Genomic DNA, 25,231 nt, shown 5'->3' with positions numbered 1-25,231 from the left:
GTTAGTTTCCTGAGGAACCTCCACACTGTTTTCCAGAGGGGCTGTACCAGTTTACATTCCCACCAACAGTGCAGGAGGGTGCCCGTTTCTCCACATCCTCGCCAGCATCTAGAGTTCTCTGATTTGCTCATTTTAGCCACTCTGACTGGCGTGAGGTCTACCCCTCTATTTCTATTCTTACTCTTGTTATGGAGATTTATTTCTGATGTGGAAGAAAGACCACAAATCATGAAGTTGGGATCCCACTTGGAGCCTCAACTCTGGCAATTACTAGGTGAGTAACCTTGGGAAAGTCATTTTGTCACTCTGAACTTCAGTTGCCTTTTATGTAAAATGAAGGTGATAGTAATATCTACCTCACAAATTTGTTGAAAGAATTAAATGAGATCATGCATGAAAAGTCTTTTTTAAAGAGCTGTATACTTACATTTTGATGTCTGTAGGTGGGAATGAGAAGCAGATACTCATTACAGAGCATAATGGTAGGTATGATTTATTGAGTTAACTGACATGAGCTTTAGATGTGAGCCCTAGACTATATCTTTCTTATAGAAGAGGAGCCCCAGGTCATAAGATTTGGTGGGTAGTAGTTATATCAACATCTGAGAAAAATACGACTCTTCTCTGGGCTATTTGGATCTGATTCCCAGGAAAGAAAAAATGCAGTTTGATTTCAGTAAATGCTAGAATTTGAGGGACATGTTTAATATCACTAAAACAAAGGGAAAAAAATATCACTAAAACAAAGGAAAGGAAGCACATAGACAAAAGCAGAGAAAAACAGGTGATAGCCATAAGAGGGAGTATGAAAACAAAAGGTAAAATCAGAAAAGAAACTAGAAAAGGAAGAAAGCAAAGACTTTCCCCAAAATTTCTCCTACTTCAGACTACTTATTTATGTTTTATTTCTTTAAGTATGAGAACCTCAAGGGTAAGGAGAGGAACTATTATTTTTAATATTGCATATGTATGTGTCTGGTTAATGTCAATTCATTATTAATCATACTATTGTTTGTAAGAAATGATTCCTGGAAATTTTGACTTGGGGTTACTTTTATATATAATAATTAATATTTATGTGAATTATATACCTCACACAATGCAAACATAGAATATATATTCCTTGATGTAAGATTTTATTTAACTTTTAAAAAAAGATGATTTTTTAAATGCTTATTTTTTGCATGTGTGTGTGTTTTTTTTTTTAATGTTTTTTATTTATTTCTAGGGGAGAGAGAGAGAGACAGCGTGAGCAGGGGAGGGTCAGAGAGAGAGGGAGTCACAGACTGAAACAGGCTCAGGCTCTGAGCTAGCAGTCAGCACAGAGCCCGACACGGAGCTCGAACCCACGAACCGTGAGATCATGACCTAAGCGAAAGTCGGACGCTTAACCGACTAAGCCACCCAGGCGCCCCTAAAAAAAGATGATTTACCCAGGACAGAACTGTGTCTCTGATAAAGGTTTTGAAGTGAATAAAGTTTTAAAGCCAAAAATAAAAATAAAAAATAAAAAAATGATTTAGTTGACCACACATAATGCTTCTAAAGACCATACCTCAGAGGAGAATGTTTCTTCAAAGGAGTTAGACATGTTTTCACATAAGAAAACTATTACTTAAATTTGAAGCTGAATACTAACCATCTTCCTTGATAATCCACAAAATTGTTATAAACTAGAACGCATGGCAACAACTGGTCACCAGATGAGACCAGGGATTCATTTGTTATTCATTCAACAGATATACTGAACATAGGGCTTTTTGTCAGGTGGTAGGTGTGGAGTGGGTGAATAAAACTGACATAATACCTGCCCTCATGGAGCTTACCTTTATGTAGGAGAGTTGAATAGTAAGTAAACTATAAGTAAACATATAAACAAGATATAATTACAAATTGTGATAAACTTTATGAAGGAAAAGGACACATTGCTATGAGAATAATAGTGAGAACTTCACTTTGGGTGGCTGAGGAAATGACATTTACCCTGAAACCTGAAGGATGAGTAAGAGTTAGTCCTGAGAAGAATGAAGAGAAAGTAGTCAAGGCAGAAAAAACAACATGTTTGTAGCCCTGAGACAGGAAAGAGTTCATCGTGGAGTTTATCAAAGCTGACTTGTGTGGCAGATCTTGGGAGTCTAGTTCAAGTAAAGCTCAGTAAATAAGACCCTCTTTTTGTTTCTCCCATTCTTATAGTTCATGCTGATTAATTGCTAAGTGTCTTGTGTGTGATCAAGAGTGAAATAACTACTAACAGTTGAAACTGAGCTCAGGTCATGATCTCATTGTCTGTGAGTTCAAGCCCCACGTTGGGCTCTGTGCTGACATCTCAGAGCCTGGAGCCTGCTTTGGATTCTGTGTCTCCCTCTTTCTCTCCTCCTCCCCGACTCTCACTCTGCCTCTCTCTCAAAAATAAACAAACATTTTTAAAAAATCGGACACTCAACCGACTGGGTTGAACACCCTATTTTTTTTTTTTATGTTGTTGTTGAGCATGGAGCCCAATGCGGTACTTGAACTCATGACTCTGAGATCAAAAGTCAGATACTTAACCAACTGAGCCACCCAGGCACCCCTACAACTTTTTCTAAGAAAGCTTCTTTGTACCACCTAGGAAGCACAGAGCTTTATATACTTTGTTGTTCTTATTGTCACCTCCATTCAAATATTAGGATAAATAGCAGTTAGGACGAACACCTAAAACAGTTATATTTTAATTATCTTAGTCTTAGACAGACTAGAATTAGACACAAATCATACATAAATCATATATGATTAGAGAAGTAAGGTTTAGTTTTAGCACAAGAAGAGAGGCAGCAGAGAAAAGGATAGAATTTTGTCACATTCCTAAATTTAGGCTTCTTTTGCCAAAACTGCATAAAAGCATGTGTCAAGAGAACTTGGCATGACTGTCCTAGAACTTGACAGCAGGGCTGCACTTGATTCTGGGTAGCTCACATCTGGGAATTACCATTGGAAAAATGTCTTTGTGCTGTTCCTCTTCTTTTTCACAGACATCTGCTTTGGAGGGGAGAGTTGGATGGTGTAAAGTTTCTAAGCAAGTGGGGAAGGCCTAGAAACACAACACTTCAAAGTGAATATCAGGGGCGCCTGGGTGGCTTAGTCGGTTAAGCGTCCGACTTTCGCTCAGGTCATGATCTCGCGGTTCGTGGGTTCGAGCCCCGCGTCGGGCTCTGTGCTGACTGCCAGCTCAGAGCCTGGAGCCTATTTCAGTCTGTGACTCCCTCTCTCTCTGACCCTCCCCTGCTCACGCTGTCTCTCTCTCTCTCCTAGAAATAGAATAAAAAACATTAAAAAAAAATTCAAAGTGAATATCATAGTTTTTTCTCCTGATGTAGAGAATTCTATGAGATTTAGACTTTTTCCTTTCTGGAAGCTGGTACCAGTTTTCTCCTCTGTAGGAAAGCTGCAGCTCTTTAAAAGATGAAGAAATTCATTTTGGAAAACGTCTGAGGAGAGAACAGCTGGTCTTCAAGGTAGGGAAAACATTTGTCAAATGTTCTTATGCCTCCTACAGGGTAACTGTGAACATTTGACAATTTCCTCCTTCCTGCAGCTGAGTCAAGTAGGCATTAAAGGACAAACACAATCTCCCCAAAAGAAAGCCCAAGAGAAAGGCTGGGTTTTTCTTACTTTCTAAGTTGTTCTTGTTTGTCTTCTCTCCTCAGGCTTGCTGGAATTTGACTTCTTTGGTGTTAAATGTAGTGGATGAAGAATAGGGGAACTTGAAGCTCCTACTATTAAACTCTTTAAAATTTAAAAAAAATGTTTATTTATTTTTGAGAGAGAAAGAGAAAGAGACAGGGACAGAATGTGAGTGGGAAGAGGGGCAGAGAGAGAGGGAGACACAGGATCCAAAGCAGGCTTCAGGTTCTGAGCTGTCAGCACAGAGCCTGAGGCATGGCTGGAAACCACAAGCTGTGAGATCATGACCTGAGCTGAAGTCAGACAGTTAACTGACTGAGCCACTCAAGTGTTTCTAAACTCTTTCTTTTTAAATTTGCTAGAATTGACTAGCTACTCTTTTATGCAAAAAACAAACAAACAAACAAAATCTTTGAAAGAGTAGGTTATTCGAAAGTTATACTCATTATTTTCTAGGAATATTTTACATTTTTCTCATACCTTCATCCTTTATTATTTTTAATGTTTACTTTTGAGAGAGAGAGCATGTGCACACACATTGGGGAGGGGCAGGGAACGGGGGGACAGAGAATCCAAAGGAGGCTCTGCACGTCAGCACAGAGCCCAACTCAGGGCTCAATCTCATGAACTATGAGATCATGCCCTGAGCTTAACTGACTGAGCCACCCAGGCACCCCTACCCTCATCCTTTAATAAGAAGTTTAAAATTAAGGAATCAATACACTCATGTTTGTCAATAAAAACTATCCTTGCCAAGTTACCAACACTATGTAATGTTTTAGTTGAAAATAACTTAAGTTGTACAAGAAAAATATTTTCTTCTTACTCACACAGTGAGATATGAAAATCAAATTGGTCCCTTAAGAAAGATGAGATTAGAATTGACAAAGTCATCACCTTTAGATTTAGGAGGTAATGTTCTAGGGCTGGAACAAGGTTAGCACTTGGTCAGTGCAAGCAAGGCAAGGACTTCAGAAGGGAGAGAACAATCCAGGGACTTCCTAGGCCATTTATTTAAGAACTGCATTTTTGACCCTTTTCATTGCTGGCTGTACCCTTCCCTTAAGGTTTGATCTTTCTTTTTCAGTCCTTTTAGAATATGATTCTATTTCTTTCTTTCTTTTTTAATGTTTATTTATTTTTAAGAGAGAGACAGAGCATGAGCATGAGCAGAGAGAGAGGGAAACACAGAATCCAAAGCAGGCTCCAGGCTCTGAGCTGTCAGCACAGAGCCCAATGCGGGGCTCAAACTCACAAACCATGAGATCATGACCTGAGCAGAAGTCAGATGCTCAACCAACTGAGCCACCCAGGTGCCCCTAGAATATGGTTCTGTTTCTTAAAGATCTACCAAGAATCACTAATTCTGTTAGCCTAATATATAAGGAATTCAGAGGGTTAAGCATATTTACTTCTTGGGCTTTTACTCCGCATGTTTCCTATTCTCCAGTCCTCTCTGAGATGATGGGCCCGTCTTCATCTTTCTGGATTTCAATTACAGTTTTTCCTCTGGGGAAGATTCTCTGACTTTCCCTCTGTGCTACCAACCAGTCTTTCTTACTTCACTCTGTTTTAAAACTTATCAAGCTGTACATCAATCATTTATTAGATAGGGACTTCCCTCAGGGTAGAATCTCTTATCCCTATTTATGTCCCCAGACACTGGTACTTAAGTGTCCATTGAATGAGTGAATTAATGAATGAATGAGTGGACAAACAAATCAACAAGTCAATGGAGATCATTCTACTAAGGAGGAAAAAAAAACCTTTCTCTAAGGTTACCAGTGATTTCCAAATTGCTAAAAAACAATTTTCTGTTCTTATCTTGCCTGACCTTTCTGGAATATTGGACCCTAGAGAATATAGTGTCTGTCTTAAAATTCCTCTTATCTCTTGGCTTTAATGACAAATCTCTCTTGGCTCCCCTCTTCCTTCCCTGTGTACTCCTCAGTTTCCTTTACTGACTTCCTCCTCTATAGCACCTCAAATATTAGAATACTGCATACTCTATTTTCTACTCTCTTTTTGTGTTCAGTACATGTTCCCTGGATGACCTAATCAATGGCTTCAGACTCTGTAGTTAGGGTGCAGCAGTGCAAGAGCATCTGGTTCTAGGGGAGTCCCAAATAGACCAGGTTCGGCCACCCACCAGTGACAATATCCAAAGGCAGAGAAATGGGTGGTGGTGAAATAGGAAAGGAATTTATTTCAGTGAGACCAATACTGGGAAGACAGAGGACTGTTGTCTCCAAAGTGCTGAAAATACTTCCATGTTTATATAAGGAAAATGTGAGACAAAAGTCAGTGGGTACATACAGGTGGGCAGTGAAGACCAAGTTGATCATTGTCTTGGGGTCAGTTATGGGCAGGAGTCTTGCTGGCTCATGGCAGTCATCATTGCTTGAGGGGATAGTTTTGGTTCCCATCAGGGGATAGTTTGTTCTTAGTGCCTTTTACCGGAGTTAAGAGATAAATTGGAAGAAGAATTTAATCAATTAGAAGGTTTGAAGTCATAATGGAGGTAGCTGAAGTCCTCTTTCAACTCTACACTTCATGCCTCTGAAACCCCCACCTCTAATTCATTTGTTCCCTTTGAGCATGAGAAGGATATATACAGCTATCTAAGCCCATAAAGATCTCATCCTTAACATACACTAAACCAAGCTCCCTGTCTCCCCTTTCCTGTCCAGCTCCCAGTCTATGTTTCTGTTCATGAATCCCCCAGCTTGGGGAATGACACTACCATTCAGATTGTCAATATCTTCCATTCCTCCCTCTCTAATTGTTTATCAAGTCATGTTGATTTTATTTTCATGGTATATTTTGACTCTAAGTCCTGCTATTGTAGAGAGAATCCAGATGGAGCTCAGCAATCTCCCTGAACTAAGAAGATGGAGCTGAAAATCCAGGAGGGCCAAACAGCTAGAATTCACAGAGCAGAGTTCTGAGAAGAGAAGAGAGCTGCACAGGGAGAGAGCAGTCCAGAGATCTGCAGAGAGTCTCCCTTGAGTCTTCAGATAATACTGATCAGAACATGGTTTGAGGAAACTACCTGAGGCTGAGTAAAGTGCCACTGGAAAAGAGCAAAGAGAGTTATCCTTAGAGTACCAGCTCCAATATTATCCTTAGAGTACCAGCTCCAATAAGATAAAATTCAATGTCTGGCATCCAATAAAAGTTACCAGCATGCAAAGAAGCAGGAAAATATGATGCATGATGAGGAGAAAAGCAATCAATATAAACAGATCAGGAACTGCATAGGAGATAGAATTAGTAGAAAGACACTAAAACAGTTGTTATAGCTGTATTCCAAATGTTCAAGAAGCTAGAGGAAAGAATGAAAATGTTAAGTAGAGATATAGAAGATATTTTAAAAGGCCTGATCCTAACTTTCAGAGATGAAAAATATAATATTGGATATGAAAAATATATTGGATGGGATTAATATCAAATTAGATAGTATAGAAGAAAAGATTAAAGAACTTGAAGATAAAGCAGTAGAAACAATATAAAATGAAACACATAGAGAAAAAAGGCTTAAAAGTAAAAAAGAACATCAGTGAGCTGTAGGACAACTTCAGGTGATCTAATATGTGTATAATTGAGGTCCCCAAAGGAAAGGAGGTACAGAAAAAATATCTGAAGATATATTGACTGAAAAATTTTCTAATTTGATGAAAACTATAAAGCCGCAGAACCAAGAGGTTTCAATGAATGTTTGAATGTTTCCCTAAACACAGGAAATTGAAGAAAACTATACCAAGGTGCATGCTAATAAATTTGCTTAACGTTAGTGATAAAAGAGAAAATGTTAACCCATACTCTTCATCCCCACTGCTTTAGATTGGACCTTCTTAATGTCTTAGTTGGACTTTTACTATAACCTCCAACTAATCTTCCTACCTCTAATTTCCTTCCATACTAATCTTCTCCTTTCACCACGATCAGAGAGTTCTTCACTGTTCCTTGAATAAAATCCAAATTTCGTAGTAGAGGGAAAATAAGGGCCCCTTAGCACAGCATATCTGACCCTTTTTTCTCTTTCCAACTTCAACATCTCCCCAAACTACATTTGCTCCCATCTTCTAGCCACATGGACCTATTTATGGAAACATTTGTTCTGTCTCCAGCCTCTGTGCCTTTGCATGGGCTGTTGCCTCTGCCTGGGAATTTCTTTCCTGTATTTGGTTTATTAATCTGTGGTCCCCTCCAGTCTATAAGCTATCTTTCCTCTCTATAGTGCCTGCTACATAGCTCAGTACATATTTTCCAATGAATGAAATTATCATTTAAAATTATTTTTTATTTAATAACATCACAATACTTGGAAAAATCTGTTATTACGTACCTCTATATTGAGACTGAATGGAAACTATCTTTATTTTCAGAAGCCAGAAAATTATCTTTTGACTACAGTATGTTGCTGGTTGTTGATTCATTTGTCTTTGACTTCATTTAATTTTTTAGCTCATTGAGATTCACAGAAGATTTTAATTGATGACTGTGTTTAGAAGGAAGGCTATTAGGTTATTGAGCACCAATATCACTAACATGCCTATGAATGGCTGTGTTTTCTGGATGTCTTAAGTACACGGCAATTTCTTTTATGAATGAGCATCTAACGTGACTGATTTCCACAAGAAAGACAAGTGCTCTTTTGATAAGTGCCAGAGAAGAAAATCACTCAGAGTGTATATATACACCTACAAACAATTAGGACTATTTTTACACATATTCAGAGACTTCTTCATAGGTACTATGGCCTAAATGCAGAAGCTACTGACCCATTCACTGCTAATGGTGTTATGCAACATCTGGAACATGTTGGAACATGTGGAAGAAGGCATAGATTAGGGTTTTATAAATTAACAAAGTTAATGTTTAAGACAAACTGTATTAAGCCAAGTAGCAATATGGTTTCACTAAATTGCATTTAAGCTAATCAGATTCATAAAAAGGGTTATTTCATTAATTTTTAAAAAAAATTCCAAGTCTAGCTTTAATTTCCTGCACACAGAGGGTTTGGGAACACACATAAACTAGTCCTAATTTCACTCATTAATTTATTCAGGAACATTCAGTAAGTACCCACTATATATTAGTCACCATGCCAGGTGCTAGAGATGCAGAGATTAATAAAATAATCCATGACATTAGTGAGCTCCCAGTCAAGTAGTGATTCTGAAGTGAGATCAGGAAAGGCATATGCACTTATGAAGATATACTGTCATTTTCAAGGGCCAATTATCAAAGTACCACTTGATTCTGATCTTGAGGGAGAAGGGTTTGCTCTCTGATGGGAATGTGCTGCATATGAAGACCCAGTGGTAGTGGGAAAGGCCAAGATGTTAACACAAAATTATAGTATTAATAGCCATATAAAGGCTACTATAAGGGTACACAATTTTACCTAGTAATAGTCAGGAAATACCTGATAGGCAGGAGAAAATATGTGTTTTGTAAAAAGTCTCAAACTCTGGAGATACTGACTTAAGAATCATCAATTTGTGAGTGGGCAGTGAAGCCCTGAGAATGGGTGAGATCACTCAAAAACAGTGTATGAAACTGGGGGAAAATAGTGAAGTTGTTATCACTGTCATCATCAACATCCTAACCATATATTGAGTGATTTTTACTATGTGCCAAAGTACTTTATATGCAGTATCTCATTTAACCTTCACAAAAATCTTACAAGTTTAGGTGCTCTGGGACTTCTGGCAATGCTAACATTTAGGAGGCTGGCAGATGATGATGCTGTCTATCAAGTGGGTCTGAAGAGAGCCACCAGAGAAACAGAATGAGGAAAAGGGTGATGTCATAGAAACCAAAGCAGAATAGTGTTTTGGGAGGGGAGAAGTCAGCAGGGCCACATGTTGCAAAGATGCCAAGGAAAATGGGTACAAAGGAGCCACAGGTTTTCCAACTCAGAGATTGAGGGTGATCTTATGGGGAGCATTTTCGAAAGAGTGGTTAGGGAGGGATGAGAAACACATTATAAAGGGTTGAAGAAAGAGTGGGATGTGCAAAGGAAAGGCAATTAAGGAAATGAATTGGGCTGGAAAGGGAAAATGGAGTGGAACTTGAAAGGGGAGTGGTACCAAAAGGAAGAAAAGAACAGTAGAAAAGAGAAGACTGAAGCACTTAGCCAAAATGTCCTATATCCAGAAAGAAGGTAAGAATAGAAGAGAGAGAAAGGATGGGGGCAAGGAGTGACCAAGAGGTGTAGTGAAAGAATAGGCCTTGAACAGGGAGAGGGGACTCTTAGTGAGGTTGAAAGAAAGAAGTAGAAGACCTAGAAAGAGAGGGGCACGTGGGTGGCTCAGTCGCTTAAGCGGCTGTCTTTAGCTCAGGTCATGAACTTGCATTTCATGAGTTTGAGTCCCGCCTCGGGCTCTGTGCTAACAGCTTAGAACCTGGAACCTGCTTTGGATTCTGTATCTCCCTCTCTCTGCCCCTCCCCTGCTTACACTTTGTCTCTCTGTCTCTCAAAAATAAAGATTAAAAACATTTTTTTTAAAAAAGAAAGAACTGGGGGGAGTTTACTAATAGGGAGTTCTGTTTTGGTCTTAAAAGTCAGAGGCAAAGTTGTCTGCTGCAAATTAGGTTGTCAGGGTACTTGAAGACAGCAAGGCAAGTTTGTGATGTGGGGCATAATTACTTATATTCAAAATGTCATGTATGATATTCTGAAGACTCTGCTGAAGACTTTAATCAGAGTTGGAAATAGTAGGGGATATATCCTAATAACTCCTCCTTCTCTTTTGCAAAAAACATGAATCCATATTCTCTAGATGGATCCCTGCCTTAGATTTTGGGTACGGGGTTTCCTCTGTGGAGGGGAATGGGAAAAGGTAGTATAAAGATAAGTAAAGGATGAGAGCAAAATCATGAATGGGGGTTGAATTCTATTTAATTTTTTTGGATACATACTGAGATGACCATGCAGTTTTGAATTACATTAATAAAGTTTTTAATATAAACCATTCCTGTGGTAATATCCTTCTTGAACATGAAATAGAATTTGATTTGTTTGTATTTTATTTGGAATTTTGCAACTATGTTTATGGATAAGATTATCCTACAATTTTTTTCTTCTCTTACTGCCTTTGTTTTTTAGCTTAAAGTGTATGCTAGTCTCATAAGCCAGCATGGTGTATCAACATGTGTAACAAATTTTTTTCACCATTGCGTCTTGCACTCCCATATTTCTTTCTTGGTTCACTTTTATTCTGGCTTGAGTACATTCCTTAATAGTTCTTGCAGCAAGAGTGTTTTGATGGTAAATGTTCTAAGTCTCTGTAGGTCTTTCAATACATTTATTTTGCTGCTATTCTAAATTATAGTTTGTCTAGGTATAGACTTTTAGGTTCACCCAGTCTATGAACATCTCTGGATCTCACCAGTTCTAAACCCACTTTTATGTTAATTACTCAGTTCAACATTTCTGAACTACATAGATAGTATGAATTTGAACCACATGAATGGCCAATTTAACGCATGCGTGGAGATCTAGTTTCTCTCCAGTATCTATTTCCTTTCCAAAGTACTGGTTAATGGGGCGCCTGGGTGGCTTAGTCGGTTAAGCGTCCGACTTTCGCTTAGGTCATGATCTCACGGTTCGTGGGTTCGAGCCCCACGTTGGGCTCTGTGCTGACTGCCAGCTCAGAGCCTGGAGCCTGTTTCAGTCTGTGACTCCCTCTCTCTCTGACCCTCCCCTGCTCACGCTGTCTCTCTCTCTCTCTCTCCTAGAAATAAATAAAACATTAAAAAAAATAAAAAAAAAAACAAAGTACTGGTTAATGAACCATAATTTCCTTGCGAAACCAGGCTCCCAGAAACAAAGAGATAGGGGTGCAGCTACTTTGGAAAAACAGTTTGGCAGCTTCTCAAAATGTTAAATATAGTTCTAATCTGAACCAGCAATTCTACTCAAGAGAAATGAAAACACATGTCCACATAAAAACTATCCAAGTATAGTTCACAGTTCTGCCACTAACTAGCAGAGCAGATCTGTTAATGCTTTGGGTTAAAGTTTTTTCTTTAAAAATGTAAAAGGAAATATATATTCTAAATTATCTCAAAGAAATCTTTTGATAATAAAGTTCTGTGATGTGGAAGTGGAAATAAAATTGGAGATGCATTGCTTAGCAAAGGTCTCTCATAATCATATGCACTCAAGGATAGAAGATAGAAAGTATTTAGACTGTTTATTTATCTCATTTCCTTAGAGAGAGAACAAAGCCTCCCTGGAATACCTTTCCATATTCCTCTGGTGTCTAGAAAGTACCTTGGTTGGTGAAAGAAATGATACTGTGAACTCCAGAACACTGTCAGGACAGCCTTCAAATCCAATGGAAAGACTATACAGGTTAGTAAAAGGAAGATAACTTACAGAGGGAAGATAATTCTTTTGTGTGCATCATGCTCTGTGCTAATTACTTTATATACCTCTCTCATTTACTCTTTATGTCTGATGTAGATTTATTGTCCCTATCTTTTAAATGTAAATGTTTGGATAGAGGGAAAATTGAGGCTCACAGAGTTTGAGAGATTTGAAAACCCATATTTTTATCATATTTCATCCACCTCTATACAGAGAGTCAAATTCTTCCATGGAACTTTTCTCCTCCTTCCTTGACCATCTTGGCCCACCATGATTTCTTCTTCTGCACTTCTCTAGTGCATATTACCAGTATACCAATTTCACACCATAACTTTTTGCAATGTTGATTATATTTCACTTATTTATTAATAAGTAAGCATTTATTGAATAGCCACCATGGAACCCCACTAGGCAGTAGGGATACACAAATGAGTGACCCTGCCTTTAGATGTTAAAATCTAGTGGAGGAGACAACCCCATTAGCAGTTTACTCACACCCCAGTGAATTCTAGGATTAAGTCACTCTTTCTACTTCTGTCTCCTCCAATCTAGAACAATCTCATGTTAGCTCTCAGGGAAAAAAACTTAATAGTGAGCCTGAAAGTAGCAAAACTAAGTTTTAAGGGAAAGGGAAATTTTTATTTTTTGAGAGAGAGAGGGAGAATGCAAGCAGGAGAGAGGTACAGGGAGAGAGAGAGAGAGAGTGAAAGAGAGAGAGAGAAAGAATTCCAAGCAGGCTCTGCACTGACAGTGAAATGTGGGGCTCTATCTCACAAACCCTGAGGTCATGACCTGAGCCAAAATCAAGAGTTGGCTCCTTAACCAACTGAGCCACCCAGGCGGCCCAAGGGAAAGGGGTATTTTAACTAATGAATTATAGTAACACATACTCCATAAGCTTCAAGGACAAAACACAGAGGAGGTAATGATTGACTGAGAACTTAAATTTTCTTAAGTAATAGAACCTATCCAGGGCAGAGGGGATTTGAACCAAGCACCTAGCCCCATGGCAGTTCAAAATGGCTGGTGTCTTACTGTTTTAACCCATCCTACAGTAGGGGGAAAAGGTCTTATCATTTGCTGGTAACTAGGCATGGCTTCAGGAACAAAACTATTTCAGCCACTGTTCTAGCCAGTTATGCTACTGGCTATTCCTAAGCCAGTTATGCTACAGTTATTCCTAAGATAGTCTGCTTGAGTGCAGTGACAACTTTCTAATAGATGGTAAAGGTCCACAAAATAAAAGTTATGTCAGCAAAATCTGATACATAGAAAAGATTCTGACTACCTCTGGTTTCTTCCTGATTCTTTTAGTCAAACCTGGCTCTTGCTCACTAGCAATGTTAAATTCCATTTTTTTCCCTTCAGTTTCATGTTCTAGGATACTGAGTCAAGCCAATTTAATGAGTGCCTTCAATGTGCAAAGCAATATGGTAGATACTTAAAGAAGATAATGAATAAGAGAGGATTCCTGCTTCAAAGAGTTGTGAGTCATGTAAATAATTACCTAGAATATGGACCTGGTACTGTCATGTTCTCGGACAAGTACTTTTACTCTCAAGAGTCCTGTAAATGAGCCAGACATATGACCTAGTACATTCCACCCCATATTGCCATCTTCAAGGTACTGGACTGGGCTGTGTTAAAGACTAGGTATACTAATAGACTTGTCCCAGAAATGAACATTGCAAGCATTTTTTGAAATACAGCCAAGTTCAGACAGAGGCTCTCTTGGTCTTACCATGTGATCTGAGAAAGAGAGAGATCAATTTTTGTTATTTCATAGGATATTCACCCATATCCTTCCTAGAAGTACCCTTGAGGAATATTTCAACCCAAGCCTCATACCACCTATGAAGCAACAGATGAAGCAGGTAAGTACATTCTCTCTAAAATGTAGAATGTAGAGTTAAAGGAACTGGAATTTACTGAGCACATACCATGTGTTACACATATCATAGCTCATTTAAAGTTCATGTTAACACTGTGGAGTATCATTGCCCCTATTTCACATCTGAGGAAACTGAGGCTCAGTGAGGTTAAATAACTTGTCTAAGGTCACATAGCTAGTAAGTGGTACTGATTCAACTTGGAGAATGGTACTGGATGAAGTGCTAACTAAGCAATCTATTAGGGGCACTTGGCTATCTTAGTCAGTGAATATACAACTCTGGACTTCGGGGTCATGAGTTCAAGCACTGCACTGGGCATAGAGCTCACTTTAAAAAGGAGGTGGGGTGCCTGGGTGGCTCAGTCGGTTAGGGTCTGACTCTTGATCTTGGCTCAGGTCATGATCTCACAGTTTGTGAGTTCAAGCATCAAGTTGTATAGAATTCTCTCTTCTTCTCTCTCTGCCTCTACCCCACTCATGCTCTCTCTCTCTCTTTCAAAATAATTTAGAAAGAAAGAGAGAAAGAGAAAGAGGAAAGAAGGAAGGAAAGAAGGAAGGAAAGGAAAGGAAGGGAAGGGAAGGAAGGAAGGAAGGAAGGAAAGAAGGAAGGAAGGAAGAGAGGGAGAGAGAAATCTGTTGGATTCTGGTTGTACCGGGGATCTATCATGGCTAAGTAATGTTTCAAATTATCAAACTGCTCCAAAGCCATGGACAGGAGGCCCCTGCACAGCAGATTGAACTCCAGGGAGACCCAAACAATGCCTGAAATTCAATTGCACCAAATCCCTTTGTAGTCCAATATTAAGTTTTGTCCATTTTAATTTTAGGCTGCTTTCATATTAGGAATGTATTAGAAAAGTAGCCTTAAAGCAAAATAAGTCACACCAGGGAAACTCCTGCTGATTTGGTAACATCCTGGGAGATAGAAATCCTTGAGGCAGAGGAGGCCAGGGAGCAGGAGAGTATAGAGGTCCCTTATCCCTGAAAGCTCTGAAGATCTGGGAGGCCAGATAAAGTGGTTAGAGGAGTGGTCCCACAGCTTGAGGTCATTAATAGCCCAGGGTTACATAAAAAGGAGTGGGAAGGCAGGGGATAGCTTTGGTCAGGCTACCAAAGTCACTGAACCAAAGGTTGGTCTCTGAGTTCACGGACCCTTCCCACTCAGCAATTTCCATAGGTAAGTCCAAAGGAGAATTACTTCAGGAATAGATAATTTAACTCTGCTCTTCTGATAGAAGGGTTTCATCACCAAGATTGGAAAGAAAATGGGTCAATGGGGATGACATGATTTACTGATGAGGTCAACTTATTTTTCTGTAAGGAGCTTGGCAGGAATTATCTAAAGAAATAGACAACCCCCAAATCATTTATATCTAACTTTGCAATGACTTAAAGTGGCACTTGGCAGTCATAGGGTTCCTCATTATGTTTAACTTGGGTTGAAAATCAAAATGTGTAATCTTTGGGAATGCACTGATTAACGAATGAGGGGAACAAAGTGGAACAAGTTGGTTGTCTAGAAGTTGCCATTGATGATCCATTGATAGTCGTAAATGAATAATTCACAGAAGCTGGTTCTTTGCTAGAATCTGGGAACAGAGCATCAGCACTAAACTAGGGTGGGCAGAAAGATTCATTGGCCAGACGATTTCTGAAATCTTTCCATAGCTGGTTTATACCCTATGAAAGGAGGAGGGTTTTTTATTTTATTTTTTTAAAATTAAAAAAAAAATTTTTTTTTAATTTATTTCTAGGAGAGAGAGAGAGAGAGAGACAGCGTGAGCAGGGGAGGGTCAGAGAGAGAGGGAGTCACAGACTGAAACAGGCTCCAGGCTCTGAGCTGGCAGTCAGCACAGAGCCCGACGCGGGGCTCGAACCCACGAACCGCGAGATCATGACCTGAGCGAAAGTCGGACGCTTAACCGACTAAGCCACCCAGGCGCCCCAGGAGGAGGGTTTTTTAAAAAAATATTTATTTATTTTTGGAAGAGAGAGAGTGAGCGTGGGTGCTGGAGGCCGAGCCAGCTCCAGCAGGTCCAGGGGTCCCTGAAGGATGGACGGTGTCGGTGAGTGAGAGAGTGAGAGAGCCCCGAGATTCTTTCTGATCACCAGGCAGGCATCTCTGTCCTGTTGGTTTTGGTGACTTTATTTAAAGTTTCAAAAACAATATGAGGTCAGAAAAAGGAATTCTTTTACAATGGAAGGTCTTTTGCGATGACAATTGCAGAATTATCCTAATCATAGTGAATTTATGACCAAAGAAATAACAGGATGCTCTTAGTGGAAAACAGGATAACATATAGGTTAAGTTGTATATAGATAAGCTAGGAGTTATTCTGTCTGGCTCTCAAGAAGATGAATGTTTCTGAATTGGTTTGTTTGTGGAAACTACCAAAGGGGGCTCTATATGTATCAGTCATTGCATCTGGGTTTATGTTTTAATTACTCTTATATGTCCTCTTCCCAGCTGCCAGTGTAAGGGAGGATGTTTGTGGAGTGTAGGCCTTGAGGAAGGGACTGCCATACATCACCAGTTAGTAAGTAACTATAATTTAGGTTCTTCTGACATGGGACCAGACTCAATTGTAACTCTTGTTTTCTTATTCCCCTTTATTATCTAAGTCTTGGATCTACAAAACCTATAGAAAGAGCCTTTTGACAATGATCCATAGAGCTTTTATCTAAAATCTCTTTTGTAAAGGCAGGAATATGCTTTTCCTTATGAGGTATCTGTGTTCAGAACATGGGTCTGGTATGGAATATTGTGAGGCCTGGTCAATACCAGCAGGCTTATTTCCAACATGAGGCAGTAGTAGCAGAAGAAGATACCAGTTTTGTTTTTCATGGCAGGAGCTGTGCAAACATTGCCATTTCCTTGCTGTGACTGCCATCCAGAGAGGCCGGTGCGCCTCCCGGCACGTGGGAGGGGCAGAGAGAGAGGGAACAGAGGATCTGAATCAGGCTCTGCACTGAGAGCAGTGAGCCCAATGCAGGTCTCAAACCCGCAAACCTGAAATCATGACCTGAGCCAAAGTCAGATGCTCAACAGACTGAGCCACCCAGGTGCCCTGAGAGGAGTTTATTTTCAGTCTTAGTTTTCCTTTGGCATCTAAAGTCCCTTCTCAGAAGAAAAGTAAATTCCCTGCTGTGGACTAGGGCCAAGTACATAAGGTTTGTCAGTTTCATCTCTGTCTACAGGCCTATTAACTTTAAGGTGGGCTTCCTCAGGGCTGAATGTCTAATGATGGTGTTTTCACCTTTCTCTTAGGAGGGCCTTGAATTTCCTAAACTGACTTTGAGAAACTCAGATATCTATTTTATAAATAGTAGATATAGATACTATGTATCCATCACTCATGTTATCTGTACAAAATCAAGAAAATTTACTCAAATGGATACAAACTTAGGATACCAGTCCCTTACATATAGCAGATAAGGAGTGTTCCTTAGTGGTTTAAATGCAAGACACATCTGGAGCACTTCATTATGAGGGGGAACCTACTTTGAAGTTGTTTTGCCACTTGAAAAGGGGACCCCTGCAAGAGTAAAGAAAGTTCTTTATTAAAATTCAGATCTCCAGGGCGCCTGGGTGGCTCAGTTGGTTAAGTGACTGACTTTGGCTCAGGCCATGAACTCAATGCTTTGAGAGTTCAAGCCCTGTGTTGGGCTCTGTGCTGACAACTCAGAAGCCTGGAGATTAATTCAGATTCTGTGTCTCCCTCTCTCTCTACCCCTCCCCACTCACACACATACTCTCTCTTTCTCTCTCAAAAATAAGTAAATGTTAAAAAGATAATTTAAAACAAAAAAGCCAGATCTCCAAGTTCAAAAGAGGAGAAAGAATAATTTTCTTCAAGATTCAGTCCTTAGAACCAATTTTATTTTGCTAATTTATGGCATTTCCATACCTTGCTTAGATTTTAGGCTGAGCCTGTATCCATTGGAGGTGGAGATAAGGGAGTACCTTTCAGAAAGCCTGTCTTTCTCTTGGGGTCCCTAGAGTCCTATTTGGACGATTTGGTCTAATAATACCATTTTATTCAGTCAGCCTGCTCCAGGTATTTATTGAACATCTATTATGCATGCCACCCTCTCCTAGGTGCAAGAGAGAATGTGAAAAAAGAAATCTTACAAAATTTACAAAATGTTGTAAAAAGGCTTACACAAACTTGTAAAGGAAGTGAAGTTGGCCTTTGAAGATCCTCTATTGGTTATGTTGATTTACTTCCAGTATCTAGTAGCCCCAGTTTTAGCTCCCACATCCCAGGCCTGATTTACTCTAATGCATCAAAATTTTTGTTTCTAAAAGTTTAGGGCATGTACCAGTGATAGTACATGAGACGATATTGAGTCCTAAAATCAGGACATGGTTTTAGGTGGTAAATGGACAAGCATAAAATAATAAAGAATCACATCATGAGAAAATAATTCCCTTTGCAGTCCTCTTTCAAGCCTGGTTTACAGGTAGAATAAATTCTCATTTGGGCCTAATATGTATTTAACATAATCCAACACTTATCAATCTTCTTGTCAACCAAAAAAAAAAAAAAAAAAAAATAGACCTCAGGCCTAGAGTTTTTTTCTGGCAATAGTAGCTGGTTAGAATTTAATAACATTGTTTTATTAATTCATTTTCTTTCCTAGGATTATATTCTTTTCATGACAAATGAACTGATATGATATAAATTTTCCTTTTCACATCAATGTATTTAAGTTTTGGAAAAGATAGTTGATTTTGTAAAAAATTAAATAATAATATAGGTGATATGGGGATATGGTTGAGTTTCTCATGCTGTTATTGAAATGACTGAAGCTTAGGAAGCATTTCTTTTCCTCAACTCCAGCTCAACCAGGGTTACTGTTCTTGACCCATTCTTGCCCTCTCCTTGACCTAAACCAACTCAGGATTGAGATAATGACTGATAATGGGTCAGAATCATATTTCTCCAATATAAGCATCATATTGGAGGGCTTTCAGGTCTTGGGCCTAAAGAGACCATTATAATGGTAGGAATTTTTGAAACGATAAGCAAGGTAAGATATTTGTAGTAAATGAAACTTCTACAATGATAGTATTGAGTGCCATGAAGTGCTTCACAACCCTATGAAGCATTTATCAGATGAGGAAACTGAGGCATAGGGTGGTTAAACAAAACGTTTTCTCTGTCACTCAACCAACAAGGATCAGAGCTCAGGTTCAAAAGCCAAGGTTTTTCCACTACACCTTCTGTCTCGTGTTCAGAACCTCTGTGCTTACATATTCATTCCCCCTGAGTGTAAGATAAAGCAAACCCTTAAAAAAGCCACATGGATAAAGTCTGAGAAAATCAAGGAAATGTGAACAAGTATATAATACATGGTGAAACTGAGAGATGTTATGGAAATATGTTCAGAGTGGCAAGGTCACCTAGAGGAAATGAGGACTCTACCAGAGTGATACACTCCTTGCATTCATCTCTCTGCCCTGCCTTCTGTCACACTGGCTCACAAACATCCTTGTAGGGTCAGGCCAGCTTTGATCCCTTCTGCTGCCCACAAGCACTGAGGAAGGAGCAAGTGCTCTTATTGCTTTATTTCTGTCTCTGGAAAGGATGCCTCTCCTCCTAGCTGCAGTCCTTCCTCACCTGGGGCTGGTAGACTGCTGTTTTAGGGCACATAGAAGCAGACAGACTTCATCTGCTTCTAGAGACAAGCTATTTGCAGAGCTTCCGTGGGCTCTGCCACTGTCCCTCCACAGTCTTTCTAACCCAAGGTCATAGGCCAGCTATGCTCTTAATCAGAAGTCTCAGCAAGATTTCAAGTCCCTTGGGGCCCCTGGCTGGCTCAGTCAGTAGAGCGTGTGACTCTTAATCTCAGGGCTTAGTTCAAGCCCCACATTGGGCATGTAGCCTACTTAGTTTAAAAATAAATTACTTAAATAAATAATTAATTTTTAAAAAGTTCTAAATCCCTTCAGGAATCCTACTTTGTCATGTTAACTCAGAGCTTTGAGTCAATAGCTGAGAATTTCCTCTGTGACAGTGTCAGGGGGAAGGGCTAGGGCCCATGTCCTGCCCATCCAAATAGATTTAATCTATTGCAGCCTTGGCATCATCACAATCACACCCAACTTTACCAGTTAGTTTACAGAGCCTCCCACATGGGAACTGAGTAAGATATAGGTATAAAGGCAGTTGGTAAACTCCAAAGCCCCAGAAAAATGTATATGATGATACTATCAGGGGTTTCCTAGCCCATTCCAGAGTTTAGTCCTTGGATCTCTTTCCTTCTCTTTATTCCTATTCTCCTTGGGTGACTTCATCTGTTCCCCTGGTTCTAATTATGATCTATAGGCCAGAAACACCCAAAATCTGCATGTCTGGCTTACATCTCTTCCTAAAACTTTACCTTTTATTGTGAACAAATTCCTAGATATCTCTATTTCAGTGTATCCCAGAGATACTTTAAAGTAAACAGAACTCACCTCCTTCATCACTAAGCCTTGCTCTTCCTTTGGAGTTTAGCATCTGGTTGGTAATACCATCAGCCACACAGTCATCTGAGCTAGACACTGGAGAGCCTTCACTAATTTTTCCTTTGCCTCATCCCCATGCATCCAAGACCCTTAGATCTGTTGTTTCCCCCCAAACTCACTAATTCAGGTGCTCATTTTTCTTTCCCCTGTATGTTTCTGCTTTAACTTAGATTAGTTTTTCTCGTCTCCTTGTCTCCAGATGTGTCACTTCAATCTCCCCTCCACACCTCTGCTAGCATATTTGTAAAGTTAAATCTGACCATATGTGTCCCCTGTTTAAAACCCTTCAGCAACACTACAGGATATGATCCAGGCTCCTTAATCTGATATATTTAAGGCCCTCCCTGTCTGCTTCTTTTGACCCTTCAGGCCCTTCCTGCCCCCACCTTTGTTTCCCTCCTCATTACCTTTGCTATTGCTGACCTTTCTGTCTTAAATGTGGTCTTCTTCTGTCATCAACCTCCTATCCCCATACAGATAATACTATTCATTGTTTAAGATTCAATTCAGACATCACTTCTTCCAGGAAGGAAGACTTCCCTGACTAGTCCCATCCTCTGGTCCATCAGGTGCTTACACATCTTATATATACTTTTATCAATGCACAGATCTCATTTATTGTTGTTATTTACTATTTCTTATAATTACATTATACTTTTGTGTCTCTTCTCCTGAACTATAAGCCTTTGCAGGCAAAGACAGTGTCTTTATATCCTCCATTTCTAGTATAGTGCATGACATAAACTAGCTCCCCAATAACTGTTTGAATGATTGAATGTTAGAATAATATTACTAGGTTTAAAAAATCTCTTTAATAGTGCACTGGGTGGCTCAATTGTTAAGTGTCCAACTTTGGTTCAGGTCATTATTTCATTGCTTGTGGGTTTGAGCCCCACATCAAGGTCTGTGCTAACAGCTCAGAGCCTGGAATCTGCTTCAAATTCTGTGTCTCCCTCTCTCTCTGCTCCTCCCTTGCTTGTGCTCTCTCTCTCTCTCTCACTCTCAAAAGTGAATAAACAGTAAAATTTTTTAAAAAATATAGTTAATAGTAAAGATATTTAATGTAATTAATAAAATGTTAGCTAAACCTTAATTACCTGGCATTCTCTTGCCCCAAATCCCTGAGCATTTTAGCTAGTGAACTAAATAGATTTTTCTGAATATATTTATGCCAAAAATTACATAGTGACATTGCAAAAAGATACACCTTAAACATTCCAGTGCCCAGTTTGGTGATTACAGGTCTTGGCTTTTCCCCTTGTCTTGGCACTACTGAGTCTCCAAAGAGCTCCAGGTGTAAGAGAAACACACATCTCAGTCTCCCCAAACCAACTGGGAAGCAGAGCTCTGGTATGGCCACTTGGGGGCAGTACAGACTTGCAGATGGGTTTCACACTGAGCTTGAGGAGCCCCAATCCTGAGTGAGCAATACCAGTTTTATGTGCTATTCTGTCCAGCAACCTTTCCTCCCACTTCCAGGGGACCTTGGCCAAGTCTACCTTTGACTCAGGCTCCCACTGAATTGGTAAGAGAGGGACTGGCATAGACAACTGGAATAGGCAGCATGCCCACTGATACACACATATCCTGGAACACTTCCAGCTTCCAACTACTGAGAGGCAGGTTAACAAATCATATTAGAAGTTTTTTTGAGCAAGAAACCTAAATACTTTAAAGGAAAGGGTAAAGGCTGGTGTTAAACACTGTTAACAGGTAAAGCTTTGTTCCATGACGTATAGTCATGGAAACATTACATTTCTTAGTTTTCTAAATTAAATACCCTTGGCTCCCATCCACCAGTGGGTAGAAAATCCAAGAAAGCAACCTCAGTCCTTTTTCAGGGGCTTATAGGTATCTGGGGGAAACTCTCTGATCAGTGCCTGCCACCTTGGAGCTCTTTGCCCAAGACAATTGTCTATTCTAGGACCTTTTCTCTAAGTGTAGCTGGGGGCATGGAGACTTCTGCAATGGCTCCCAAATAGCAGTGCCTTTGCTCACCTCCCTGAGCACACACATCCCCATCCCTCATGATTCTACCATCCCAGGGATCTGTGGGAGAGTAAGAGCAGGACCTGGCTGCACAAGGAGACTGCAGTGCCTTTTAGCACCATTGGCTCCAGAGCCAGACTCAGGAAATTTTCGTCCACCCTCCTCTAATCCTAAAAGCATTTCCTTCTCTCAGGAAAAAACAAAAAAACAAAAAAAAAAAACCACCAAGCTTTTGTCACCTCTGAGATTCTGTGCTGATTTCAAAAACAAAAGCCTGTTGATTGTTTGTTTCCTGAGGAGAGAAAAGTCCTGGTTTCCAGAACAAAAAGCCCTCTTCATTATTTTGGGATTGGGAGTATAGAGAAAGGTAGGAACAATTCATTTTTTTAACAAAGAACAAAAATGGGCGACACCACAGAAAATAAGACTGGTGATTCATCAAGCAGGTTAGCCCAACAAACACTGATAAGAGCCTATCATACCTTGTTCCCGGAGTCTGGAGCCTCTCCAAGAAGACAGTAGGCCAAACTGTAGGTGGAGATTCGTATTGATCCTGACCAGCCTCAGACTGCTTCAGATTGGAAATAAGCAGCAAACAGGCTCTGCCATCTTCTGCTAGATCCTGGATTAACTGGGGAGGGTGTTGCTGGTACACCCAGGTTCCAGTTCCCAGGAGCTGGTCTGGTTTAGGCCTTCTTATTTCCTGGTCTGAGGAAGGACTTTGAAGAGTGAGACAGAGAGAGACATAGACAGAGTACAAGCAAGGGAGGGACAGAAACAGAAGGAGACACAGAATCTGAAGCAGGCTCTGAGCTGTCAGCACAGAGCCTGATGTGGGGCTTGAATTCACGAACTGTGAGATCATGACCTAAGTTGAAGTCAGATGCTTAACCTGCTGAGCCACCCAGGTGCCTCTACATTATGTTTTATTTATTTCTAGGAGAGAGAGAGACAGTGCGAGCAGGGGAGGGTTAGAGAGAGAGGGAGTCACAGACTGAAACAGGCTCCAGGCTCTGAGCTGGCAGTCAGCACAGAGCCCGACACGGGGCTCGAACCCACGAACCGCGAGATCATGACCTAAGTGAAAGTCGGACGCTTAACCGACTAAGCCACCCAGGCGCCCCTACATTTTTTTTTTTTTAACGTTTATCCATTTTTGAGAGAGAGCGAGTGAGTGGGAGAGGGTCAGAGAGAGAGGAAGACACAGAATCTGAAGCAGGCTCTAGGCTCTGAGCTGTGAGCGCAAAGCCTGACACAGGGCCCAAACTCACAAACTGTGAGATCATGACCTGAGCCAAAATCAATGCTCAACCAACAGAGCCACCCAGGCACCCCTAAATTTTACACTCTTGATGCATGTCTTGCTTATCTCACCCTAGTCTGTCCATTGGCTATCCCTGCCTGAGCTACATGGAGCCCTTGTAGTTCAAGTGATGTGGGGAGTGGCCCACTATGTGTGAGACAGTGAGACACAATCATCTCATCCTGACCTTGGGTCAGAGTTGGGGGCCCATTATCCTAGCCAAGAACTTCTCCCAGACCCTCAGATGGACTGTATTGAAGCTATAGTTTTGAGGTACATTGAGATTTCTGGGCATCAAGCCAAGAGTCCTTTGATTTCTGTCATAGAGGGAGAGAATTTGCTAACATACTTCCACTCATTAGGGTTCATATAAAGATCACTATAGAATGTAGGCTCTTCTGATGTGACTAAATCCACATTCTTCAGCATGGCCCATAAGACCAGCCCTTCACTACTTCATTTCATCTATATTTCTAGCCTCATCTCTAGCCAATTTCCTATGTACACTCTGCTCTCATCTCAGGAAACAATTTGGTCTGCCTGCTGTTTTCCAAGCATAATAAGTACTTTCATCCCTCCATGTCTTTGCTCATGCTGTTTCCTTGCCTGGGATACCCTTTTTCTTCCTCTCTGACTGATGAATTCTTTACTGATTTTCAAGGCCCAAATCAAATGTCATCTCCTCTGTAGTTTCCCCTGACATGTCCCCCTTAATGAATTTCATAACACTTCTGATAGGCCCATTTTCATGTAGCTGTTTCTTATGTGTCTCCTTATCGATGGTGAACTCAGTGAATGACTTGAGAACTCAGGGAAAAGCAACCCCTGATTTTACTTCCTTCCCCCCTCTTCTTCAACCTATGACTTCATTCATCTTTGTATCCACAGCTTTTAGCATAATGCTGGGCACAGAGGAAGTACTTAACAAAGATCTGTTGACTATGATGAAAGCTGGAAGGCATCAGACAAAATGTGGTTGTTCTTTTATTTTCACTTTTTATTTCCCCTTCTCAGAAGATTGCTTACTGGTCCCAATTTCCTCCCCTGATTATTTCTGTTCTTTCTGGCCTATGCATACCATTTCAATTTTACCTAGCTTTCTTTGGCTAGCTCTCCCAGTCCTAACGCTCCACTCATGTATTCCACTGTTCAGCACATATTTATTGAACACCTCCTGCTCTACAGGCACTATTCTAGGCACTGAAGATACAGCAGTGAACAAGATGGACGGGATATTTTCATGGAGTTCACATTATGGTTGTATAACTTAGACTGAAACAAGTAAACAAGATACAGGTATACCTTGGGGGATATTGCAGAGTAGTTCCAGACCAGCACAGTAAATGAATATCTCAAAGCAAGTCAAATGAATTTTTTGGTTTCCCAGTGCATATGAAAGTTGTTTACCCTCCACTGCAGTCTATTAATAGTGCATTATGTCTTAAAAAAAACATGTATGGGGCACCTGGGTAGCTCAGTCAGTTGAGC

General features: G+C 40.2%; 1 protein-coding gene and 1 pseudogene across 3 annotated transcripts in view; one reads left to right on the top strand and one right to left on the bottom strand.

Moving 5' to 3' along the window:
- Window positions 1–1,591, bottom strand: part of LOC120242776 — a 24,721-nt pseudogene extending 23,130 nt beyond the window's left edge.
- Window positions 1–25,231, top strand: part of LOC120242797 (agouti signaling protein) — a 148,344-nt gene that overhangs the window by 47,020 nt on the left and 76,093 nt on the right. For all 3 annotated transcript variants that reach the window (XM_039248737.1, XM_039248736.1, XM_039248738.1), the window contains exon 3: window positions 11,892–12,031. In XM_039248737.1, coding sequence (XP_039104668.1) covers window positions 11,892–12,031 — 140 coding nt within the window. The remainder of the gene's footprint in view (window positions 1–11,891; window positions 12,032–25,231) is intronic.

This window comes from Hyaena hyaena, unplaced genomic scaffold (genome assembly GCF_003009895.1).
Source record: "Hyaena hyaena isolate Hyena2069 unplaced genomic scaffold, ASM300989v1 scaffold_315, whole genome shotgun sequence".
NCBI classification, from domain to species: domain Eukaryota; kingdom Metazoa; phylum Chordata; class Mammalia; order Carnivora; family Hyaenidae; genus Hyaena; species Hyaena hyaena.
This window is presented reverse-complemented; position numbering and strand designations above follow the sequence as displayed.